Below are 10,955 nucleotides of genomic sequence, written 5' to 3' on the forward strand. Positions count from 1 at the left end.
CACTCACAGCAACTTCCAACTCCTGGGCTCAAGCGAGTCTCCTGCCTCAGCCTCCCAAGTAGCTGGGACCACAGGTGCCCGCCACAACACCCGGCTATTTTTTTTTTGGTTGCAGCTGTCATTGTTGTTTGGCGGGTCCAGGCTGGATTCAAACCCGCCACCTTAGGTGTATGTGGCTGGTGCCTTAGCTACTTAAGCGACAGGCGCTGAGCCAAGATAACATTCTTAGCAGAGTCTTTCACAGTTGCTGGGTTCTGCCGCAGGAGTATAGCCTTGGTCACCTCTGAGAGCCATAGGGTGGTGGCTCTAGCCACTGGATGGTAGAGGGTGTCTGTAGGCCTGTCTGTGCCTGGACAGTGGGCCTCCACTGATCCTGCCTGACCTCTTATTGCAGCAGCTGACGTGCTGGTATACCTGGCGGATGACACAGTGGTGCCCCTGGCTGTGGAGAACCTGCCCTCACTCAGTGCCCATGAGCTGCACCGCGCAGTCCGTGAGGTCCTGCAGCTCCCAGATATTGCTCTGGATGCCTTTGCACTCTGGCTCGTCTCTCCTCTGCTGGGTAAGGCTTGGTGGGGAAAAGCCCAGGCTAGAGGATTGAAAGGGCACTGACCAGGGAGGGAGGGAAGGGGGCAGCTTCTGGAACTCTGGCTACTGTACATCAGGGGAAGGTGGGACTCAACTGTGACCTGGAGCTGTTTGTCCCTTTGAGGAGCAGAGCCCTGAAGAGACTTCTGGCACCTCCACCCACTGCCATCTTTCTTTCTGCTAGTAGTAGAGGAACTGCCCCTCACCTCAGTGTGTGGGATCCAGGACGTAGGAAGGAGCCAGACCATGAGGGCAGAAGGGAAGGGGCTGTGCCCCCTGAGCACACAACCTGTTCCACAATCCTAGCACTTTGTGAATGTGATCTTGCCTTATCTTCAGCCCACACTCATCTTGCTGATGAGAAGCTGAGGCTTGGAGTGCTCAGACCACTGACTGGCAGGGCCTAGATAAAACCTGGGTGGCCTCTAAGAGGCCTCTTTGCACTGTGTCCTGTTTATTGGGGGCAGGGAGGAGGGGGACACAGGCCAGGAAGCAGCCCCCTTTAACCTTGAAGCTTTTGTTGGGAGGGAGGGCTAAAAAGAGTATGGATACTTCTCTGCTGGGGGGTTCCAACCCTGCCTGTTATCTGGCCCTGTGACTACCCATGTCCTATCCTTTAGGCAGAGATTCCAAGGTAGAGTGAGCATGGGGGTGGTGGCTCTCAGACCCTCAAACCTGGATCTCTGGGTGAATCGGGTCTCTGAGCCTGCTGGCTTGGATAGCAAGAAGGCCAAAGGAGAGGATACCCCATGTTGTTGTTTAGAGATGTAAATTGATAATTGGTGCCAGGGCCAGGCACGTTTTCTAAGCTTAAATATTGTATTTGTTACTTGGGAGGCTGAGGCAAGAGAATCACCTAAGCCCAGGAGTTGGGGGTTGCTGTGAGCTGTGTAACGCCATGGCACTCTACTGAGGGCCCTGAAGTGAGACTCTGTCTCTAAAAAAAAAAAAAAAAATTTGTATTTGTTGTAGAAGAATGGGAATAGGGGCAGAAAGAGGGTGACATCCCATTGGGAGTTGCAGGATGGCTGGGTACAGTGGCTCACACCTATAATTCTAGCCCTCTGGGAGGCCAAGGCAAGTGGATTGCCCAAGCTCATAGGTTGGAGACCAGCCTGAGTCAGAGCAAGACCTTGTCTCTGAAAAAAATAAATAGCTGGACATTGTGGAGATGCCTGTAGTCCCAGCTACTCAGGAGGCTAAGATAAGATCACTTGAGCCCAAGAGTTTGCAATTGCTGTGAGCTACAACGCTACAGCACTCTACCAAGGGCAACAAAGTGAGACTGTGTCTCCAAAAAAAAAAAAAAGAGAGAGAGAGAGTGAGCAGGATAATCTAGTCCAGGCCCAAGGGGTTCCCAGTGATTATTTTCTTTTCTGAGGCCACTGGGGTCAGCCTACACCCCAGAGAGGGAATCTCAGTCAGCCTGGTAGGGAGGGCACTCCCCCCTCCCCCCATCCTCCTCCAGAGCTTCCTGCCCAGCTGCTGCTCCAATGCCCTCGCCCACCCTTTTCCTGCTGACTGCCCACCCTTTTCCTGCTGACCCGTCTCCTCAGGCCTCCAGACACCCCTCCTTCACCTCCGGACTGTTGGTCAGGACTATGGGCCCATTGGCTGGTGTCTTTGGAAAGCTGGAGGGGGGTTCCATGTGGATCAGTCCCTGCCCTGCCCTGAGAGGGAGGCACCCAGTGCCTGCCAGTCAGTTCACTTCCTCCTCTTTCTCTCCCTTGAACATTCAGGAATAGGCTGCCTGTATGGCCTGAGACAGCCATAATTAGCACCCACTTTGTCCCTGGACCAGATTCCAGGAAGCTGAAAGGTTCCTTCCTTCTTCTTTGACTAGGGCCCCCTGGAACCTTTGGCTTCCCCCTATCTTCTCAGATTGAGTGAAGCGGTGGTACGTACCTGAGGTCCTGAGCACCCTGTATGACAGGGAGAGGGTGCTATCTGCTGGAGCCACCCTTCATGCCAGCTGTTTTGGCAGGGCTTGGCCTTCTCAGTGCTGCTGTCACTCTGCATGGAACAGGACTCCATGAACTGTCTCTTTTGGGTAACAGCCTCTGGGCAGGATGGCTAATCTGGATATTCATGGGACCATGGGGTCAACATAGATCTGTTTTTTTTTTTGAGGCAGAGTCTCACTTTGTCACCCTCGATAGAGTGCTATGGAGTCACAGCTCACAGCAACCTCAAACCTTGGGCTCAAGAGATTCTCTTGCCTCAGCCTCCCAAGTAGCTGGGGCTATAGGCACCCACCACAATGCCCAGCTACTTTTTTTTAGAGATGGGGTTTCGCTATTGCTCAGGCTGGTTTTGAACCTGTAAGCTCAAGCAATCCACCCACCTCAGCCTCCCAGAGTGTTAGATTACAGGTGTGAGCCAGTGGGCCTGGCCCTGATAGTTCTCTCTTTTTTTTTTTGCTGTTTTTTTTTGGCCAGGGCTGGGTTTGAACTCACCACCTCCAGCATATGGAGCCGGCACCCTACTTTGAGCCACAGGTGCCGCTCCCGATAGTTCTCTTCTAATGATGGGAGTCCTCTGAGCTACTGGGATGGGGGTTAAGGATGGCCAGGACTGGGTTCTATGTGGGAGAAAGGGCACACTTATCCCTGGGGTTTCCCCCACAGTGAATCCAAAGGGTCCCATGTAGTTACCTTGTTCATTCCACAAAAGCCTCCCTTGTGCAAGGCAGTGTTTTAGATGCTGGTGGCACAGTGCCACTGTACCTATATGGGCTTCAACTTCCCCCCTGTAAAGTGGGTGATCTCCAGACAGAGCATGAGGAGAACTCTGGCCAAGGGCCTGAGCAGTCTTAGGTCAACAGTGGGGTAGGCTGGAGTTCCCCTCTGACTAAGGGGACTTGGGGATCCCCTGACTGAGATCCCCTCTCTGGGGTATAGGCCAACCTCAGTGGCCTCAGAAGAGTAAATAATCACTGGAGGCCCCTTGAGCCTGGACTAGATTGTCCTGCAGTTCCAAAGGAACGTGTTCTTCCCAAAATGTGTTCTCTCCTACCTTGGAATGATTCTGATGAGGGAGCCCTTTCTCGGGGGAAAGGGAGGTGGATGTTAGGATCAAATGGCACATCCCCCTGGATTGATGGTGAAGATGGGTAGTGCCATAGATCTAGGCTGGAAATGAGAGCTGTGAGGCCTCTGAAAAATCTAGATCAGAAACAGCAGGATAAGAAAAAGAAAGAAAAAAAGATCAGAACAAGAAAAGACTGAAGCTGCTGGGTTCAGGGCTTAGGTAAAAAAGGCTGCTTTGTGAAAGTCAGGGCCCACACGGAAGGTCCAGATGACCCAAAGAACAGAGATGAGGATCCTCGTCTTCAAGCTAGCAGGATGAGGTACTCAGGCATCGAGGGGGTGGGGGGTGGAGGTATAAAGTGGGGAGATACAGATCAGAGAGGGATTCAGAGGCAGGGTAGAAGGCTGTCCCCCCACTACACCCTGCACATATCCTTGTTTATCTTAGGTGAGCATTCATCTCACACCTCTCAGAGTCAGTGTGGGTTCCCCCTCCTCCAGGGCTATGGTGAACAGTCAGTCTGGAGCCAGGCCCATCTCACTCGCTGGGTGACTTTGAACAAGTAGCTTAACCTTCCTGAGCCTTATTTTCTTCATGGGTGAAATAGGGATTAGGGTAATTGTAGGGTAAGTGTGTAGAAATCACTTGGGATGGTTCTGGATGCTTAGTACCTGCTCAGTTACTATTGGCTGTGACTGTCATTGTTGCTTGTTAGTGGGCAGTGGTGGGGTGGGCGGGCAACTGCTGGACCTGTCAGGGGCTACACTTCCCCTCTTGTCCTGCAGAAGTACAGCTGAAGCCCAAGCACCTGCCCTACAAGCTGGGCCGCCAGTGGCCAGAGCTGCTGTTGCGCTTCACCGACGCGCCGGATGACGATGTGGCCATGGGTCAGTGCTGCTGCCTTCCTGTCTCTGCTTTGGGCCCACCTGAGTCTGGAGTGCTGCTCCCAGCCCAGCCAGGCTACTGCTGGCAGGTGGAGCTGCCCTGAGGGGCAGGGCCTGCATCTCCCCCAGGTTCCCTCCGCCACCCTGGCAGGGAAAGAACAGGTCCCGGAGGGAAGCCCCAAGGAAAGAGGTGGGGAGGGCAGCAAGCACATTGAGATGAGTGTACACCTCACTCTCTGAACAGCCCTCAGTTTTCTCAGTCATGCTGAATAAGGTGGGAACTGGGGCCCAGCTCAGTCAGGGAAGAGGATAGGGCTGGGCTAAGCCAGGAAGTGACCCCCACTTCTGTCCCCAGATGAGCCTTCCCTGCAGTTCCGAAGGAATGTGTTCTTCCCAAAGCGGCGGGAGCACCAGGTGAGGCAGTACTACATCTTGCCCCTATGCCCACTCTCCCCTGTCCCTAGACCCCTGGAAATTCACGCCTGGCTCCTGCCTGGCTGAGCAGCCTCTCCCTGCCGCATTGGCCCACAGATCCAGGATGAGGAGGTCCTGCGGCTACTCTATGAAGAGGCCAAGGGCAATGTGTTGGCCTCACGGTACCCCTGTGACATGGAGGACTGTGAGGCACTGGGTGCCCTCGTGTGCCGTGTACAGCTTGGGCCATACCAGTCTGGCCAGCCTGCGGCCTGCACTGTGAGGTGAGTGGCTGTGTGATCTGTGGCAGGGACACAAGGAGAGGGAGGTTGCCCCCAGAACCCTACTTACAAGGGGTCTTAGGTCTGCAAGGTGAGGTCACAGTCCTGGAGTCAGGAGGCCTCGGTGCACACACACTCACTAGGTGGCCTTGGGGAGGTCATTCCACCTCTCTGAGCCTCTTTTTCCTCATCTGTTCTGGCAGCAGGATACTCAGGTGAAGTGCTATCTATGAGAGGAGGCCACGGCCCAAGTGGCCCCAGCTGCACATGACAGTGGAGCCCAAGCTCTGGCTTGTTCTTTGGGAGTCATAGCCAGAGACCACACACATACTGACTTCTAGTCCCCAGTAATAGTCAGCTTAGTTCCATGTGCTGGGGATGGGGCCCACGCCTGATACTCGGCATGCCTGCTTGCTGTTTCCCACTCTCTCTCAAGAAGCCGTGTAAACTAGCAGGGCCTCAGAGGTCACGAGGGGTGAGTCTGCCCTGGCCACAGACCCGGCAGCCAAGCTGAGATTCTGTCCTGCTCCGTGTACCTGTGTAGAGGTTGCCCTTTCTTTCACAAGCCAGGGCTGATTGTAGGTTTTCACATCTTATGAGACCGAACAGAGTGTTGAGTGTTGGGCCATTTGCACCAGGTTATAAAAATTCCACTAGTTTAGAAATTCTGACTCAGACACAGGTGTTGCTCTGGAACCTCCTATCATAGGCTGGTTCTGTTAGGTGGCTGACTGCAGCTCTCGTCTCACCCTCCTGACCTTCCCTTCAGCCTCTCACCTCTGACTTGAAGCCACAGTCCTAGGCCCATGTCCCAGGCCCTCCTTCCACTCCCTCGTCTTCCCTGATCATCCACGTACCTCTAGCATGACAAGGTAGGGGGCCTCCTCCACAGTGCCCAGCACACCATGGCTCGTGAATGATGTATGTCTTTCCCTTCTGGAGGTGAAGATAGCCTGGTGTTCTGTGAGTTTCATGGGTGAACAAATGGTGACTGGCAGGGAAGAAGGCAGGGCCAGGCCTGTGGGGCCCCTTGGGACCAACAAGGATGCAGTGCAGAGGCCATCAGCTGACGCGGGACTGGTGGGAAATGCAGGAGGCAGGCAGGTGCTGGTGCCTGGAGCAGCAGGATAGAACATGTGACCATGGGCTGGGCAGAGGGACAGCTCCAGTGGGCCTCATCAGGCTCCCACCTGTACTTGAAGAGTCTTCTCATGTTTTAGGGTCAAAGGAACTTACTTAGGTGGGGCCATTTATCATCCCCTCTCTGCAGAGGACCCAAACACAGGGACAGAAAGGCAGCTCTGGCCAGTTGTACAGCTCATCATGCAAGGGCAGATGGTCTGGCCCTGGCCATCTCTTCAGATAAGGGCTAAGATCTGAGCCCACTTCTGTCTAATGCCTGGGTCGCTCCACCAAGGGCCCTTACCCAATCTCTGGCTTGGAAGTGGCATTTGTGTTCCTTTCCTCCAGGCGGCCGTGCCCCCACCATCACCGTATAGGGAGAGCTCCCCACCTGCCATGAGGGTGCTCCCTGGAAATGGTCGTGGTAACACAGGCTGCCACCAGAATGGAGGCAGTAGGAGTTTCTCTGGTGGTCATTGTCCAGGGCAGGGAAGGGCCCCATGAATCTCCAAGCTAAGTCCCTACCTTCCCTTGTGAGTGTGCCACCTCTAGCCAGGCTGCCAGCCCCCATCTTCCTTCCTCCACAGGGAGAAGCTGGACTCCTTCCTCCCTGCCCACCTCTGTAAGCGGGGCCACGGGCTCTTTGCTGCTTTCCGAGGCCGTGGAGCCAAGGCTGGGCCAGGGGAGCAGGGCCTGCTGAATGCCTACCGCCAGGTAAAGGAAGTGGTTGGCGACAACAGTGGGCATGAGGCCACGCTGGGCACACACTACCGTGCCTACCTCCTCAAGTGCCATGAACTGCCCTTCTACGGGTGAGCAGCCCCAGCCCTGGGTCCCCTCTGCCCCCTCCCCCAGCAGCCTAGCAGACTATCCTTAGGCTTTATTAGCATAACGGAGCCTGATTCTGCTTCAGCTGAGCACTGTCCTTCCGTGAAGCAATGTCTTGACACCAGCCCCCTAGACCCTACTGGCCCCAAGCTGGACACCTGCCCTCCCTCCTTTCTGTCATCACCAGGGCACCGTGGATGGATTCTCTCCTTCCACCTGCCACAGTTACTTGGTATATTCCTGCTGACCTTCCTTTCAGCCAGCCCTCTCTCCCTCACACAGCCAAGCATTTTGCAAATATTTTCTCACATCTGCTGTGTGCTGGGTGCTCTGTGGAGACTAGAGGTCCTTGGGTGTGCCAAAGATACCATATCCCCTGCCTGGTGTAGCTGACTTCTTAGTGGGGAGAGAGATAAGAACACAGAGGTAGAGGACACCCTGCAGGTGGGTGGCAGCAGCCCCCAGCCAAGCCTGAGGGGATAGCAGTCCTCTGGGAGAGGAGCTAGACTGGGACCATCCTCAGGAATCAGGGGATGGCCCATACTCATCTCAGCCTGTCCCCTTGCCATGTGGAAAGAGCAAGATGTAACTTGGGCTCTGGCATAGCCAGGGGCAAGGGCCATTGCCTTCTTACCCAAAACCATCCCCCTGGGCAGTTCTTTCCTCCTCCCCAGCAGGTCCCTGCTGCTGAAAGTTCTTTGCTCAACAGTAGGCAATGGGTGTCTCCTGCCCTGACATGGCCCGCCCTTCTCGCAGCCCCAGCCCTAGTGCCTGAGCAAACGTGTGACTTGCCCTTTCCCCTACCTGGGGCACACTCTTCCCTCCGCGTGGCACCTGCCCTTTCTCTGTGCCATCGAGGCCCTGCTCCCACCAGGCCAGTCTTGTATGACCAGCTCAGATGCCATTGCCCCATAACTCCTCACTCCCCTCAGTGTCTGTGCCCCGCTACTGGACTGGTTTCTGTCACCCACATAGCTTAAGCTGCTCAGAGGCCCAAGACAGGCCCAGAGCAGGCCTCCTAGGGATTTTCTGTGAGAAAGAAGGGAAGGCTGACACCTGTCCACTCCCCAGGTGTGCCTTCTTCCACGGCGAGGTTGACAAGCCAGCCCAGGGTTTTTTGCACCGAGGTGGGCGCAAGCCTGTAGCCGTGGCCATCAGTCTGGAGGGCGTGCATGTCATCGACAACAGGGAGAAGGTATCTTCTCCAGGGTATAGAGGAAGGGGTTAGAGGTCCTTAGCCAGGCCTCCCTGATTCCCCTGGGTCTGTGGGGTGACCTGGTAGGGTGGGTAGACTAGGAGGGACTCTGCCTTGCTTGGATACCTTAGGGCTCCTGCAATCCTTCTGAGGGCATCCCTAGGTTTTCCCTCGCTCAGCTTTCTTGGCCTGTGTGCTAGGCTGAAGGGTGGCTAGTGTCAGGGGAGGCTGCAGCTGGCATTTCTGCCTCTGAGTGGAGGGAGTCTAGCACTGTCCAGCCACTCTGTCTGGTGAACAGCTTGGCTTTCCAGAAAGACCCCTTAACTGGGAGCCTTCCATAGCTGACAAAGTCCTGCTTCTCACTACATTTGGCAGCTGGCCCTGGGTAGGTGATGGTATCAGCTAATCCTGTGGGGCAGCTCTCCCATGCCTGAGCAGAAGTCCCCTCCTAAGTCAGAAGAGTCTTGGCTGACTTCTGATTTTCCCTGGAGAAGGACTCCAGCCTCTCCTGTGGCAGGCCGGGGCCAGCTCAGCCTGCCTAGATGCTACCCAGCTGCCCTCTTAGAAAACACCTCCCTGACCCCACCTGACTCCCTGGCTGTACTCAGACTCAGCCCAACACTAGGAAGTGTGGGATAGGGTTCTCACAACAGCCCCTCTCCCAGGGGGTGCCCTGGGAGGGTCTGATGAAAGCTGGTGCTCCTCTCCTTAGAGAAGACTGTCTTGGAGGAGTAAACAACCCTGGCCAAGTGTCCCCTCCTTGTGGCACCTGAGTGGGATGGGGTGGAGAGCAGTCCTCTGCCCTGGGGCTCCAAGCCTTGCTCTGCATCTCCCACTGGCCAGCACGTCCTGCTAGGCCTGCGTTTCCAGGAGCTATCATGGGACCACACCTCCCCTGAGGAGGAGGAGCCTGTCTTGTGGCTGGAATTCGATGGAGACAGTGAAGGCACACCTGTCAACAAGCTCCTCAGGATCTACTCCAAGCAGGTAGTGTAGGCGTGGCCTGCCCCAGGGTGGGGGAGACTGGGCCCTAGGCTGGGAAGGAGAGAGCACAGCCAAGGGTGCAGAGCACCTGATTTCTGATGACCTGGAGCCGCCCTGGTCTGCAGATCCTGTGACAGGTGAGGCAGCTATGGGTGGGGCAGTAGTTGAGGCTTCCCCAGTGCTGCAGCCAGCTTGCACCCTCCCCTCCTGTATTCCAGCCACTGTGACGCCAGTGCTGCAGTCCCCACTGATAAGAGGTGGATGGAGAAGGATCAGGCCCTTCAGTGCCTTTGTCTGACTTTCCCATTCATGCTGGCACCAGATTTCCACCCAGCCTTGTTCCCCTGTCCCTTCCTCTGGTCACAGCAGAGACCCTTTTAGACACTGTTCCTCAGTCCTCTCTCTTCTGGTACAAAGACACACTGCAGGGACTCCTGTGGCCACCCATCCCCTTCTCCAGCTTCTGGATCTCTGGAGCCTTTGTTGCCAGCTGCTCCCAGCACCCTTTCACAGCCAGCCCTCCTCTATGCAGCCAGCCCCCACTGTTGTGCTCCCTACACAGCTTCAAGCTGCAGCAGTCTCTGCTTTGTCACACCCACTGGTCTTTGTCCCTCCTGAGCCCCGTACCTCCCACCTGGCTTGTCTCCCCTCTTCCCCTCTTCACTCTCCACCTCTACCCCTCAGGAGCGCCTCTCCCTTTGCTTAATTCATCCGCGATCTCTTTCTTCTCATGGCTTTGAACTTTAATGCTCATGAGTTCATGGTTTTCACATCACTTCTCTAGACTCTCTCCCCCTCCCCCCTTTTTTTTTGAGACAGTGTCTGGCTGTGTCACCCTTGGTAGAGTGCCATGGAGTCACAGCTCACAGCAACCTCAAACTCTTTGGCTTAAGCGATTGTATTGCCTCGGCCTCCCAAGTAGCTGGGACTACAGGCACCCACCACAATGCCCAGGTATTTTTTTGTTGTAGTTGTCATTGTTTGGTAGGCCCGGGCTGGGTTTGAACCCGCCTGCTCTGGTATATATGTGGCTGGCGCTCTAGATGCTGAGCTATAAGCACCGAGCCTCTAGACTCCCCCTTTTATTTTAGAGACAGTCTCACTTTATTGCCCTCCGTAGAGTGCTGTGGAGTCACAACTCACAGCAACCTCCAACTCCTGGGCTTAGGCAATTCTCTTGCCTCAGCCTCCCAAGTAGCTGGGACTACAGGTGCCCACTACAATGCCCGGCTATTTTTTGTTGCAGTTTGGCCGGGGCCAGGTTTGAAGTTGCCACCCTCAGTATATGGGTCCAGTGCCCTAGCCACTAAGGCACAGGCGCTGCCTGAGACCCCCGTTTTTAAGTAAATGCGTTATTGAACTATTATGTACTCACAAAAGTGCCCATATCCCAAGTGCATAGTGCAACAACTTTTCCTAAACAATTGTATATCATACTCTCCAGATTAAGAAATAGAATACTGGCTTGGCACTCGTAGCCCAGGGAGTAGGGCGCTGGCCACATACACCAAGGCTGGCAGGTTCGAGCCCAGCCTGGGCCTGCTAAACAACAATGACAACTGCAACAAAAAAAATAGCTGGGCATTGTGGTGGGCACCTGTAGTCCCAGCTACTTGGGAGGCTGAGGCA

At 55.2% G+C, this 10,955-nt stretch overlaps 1 protein-coding gene across 2 annotated transcripts in view; it reads left to right on the forward strand.

Moving 5' to 3' along the window:
• Window positions 1-10,955, forward strand: part of FRMD8 (FERM domain containing 8) — a 24,404-nt gene that overhangs the window by 4,797 nt on the left and 8,652 nt on the right. For both annotated transcript variants that reach the window (XM_023518484.1, XM_003798649.3), the window contains exons 3-9: window positions 395-562; window positions 4,404-4,505; window positions 4,858-4,916; window positions 5,034-5,200; window positions 6,907-7,131; window positions 8,219-8,342; window positions 9,186-9,329. In XM_023518484.1, the coding sequence (XP_023374252.1) occupies window positions 395-562; window positions 4,404-4,505; window positions 4,858-4,916; window positions 5,034-5,200; window positions 6,907-7,131; window positions 8,219-8,342; window positions 9,186-9,329 (989 nt within the window). The remainder of the gene's footprint in view (window positions 1-394; window positions 563-4,403; window positions 4,506-4,857; window positions 4,917-5,033; window positions 5,201-6,906; window positions 7,132-8,218; window positions 8,343-9,185; window positions 9,330-10,955) is intronic.

This window comes from Otolemur garnettii, unplaced genomic scaffold (assembly GCF_000181295.1).
Source record: "Otolemur garnettii isolate 467f Iridium unplaced genomic scaffold, OtoGar3 scaffold00140, whole genome shotgun sequence".
Lineage (NCBI taxonomy): Eukaryota > Metazoa > Chordata > Mammalia > Primates > Galagidae > Otolemur > Otolemur garnettii.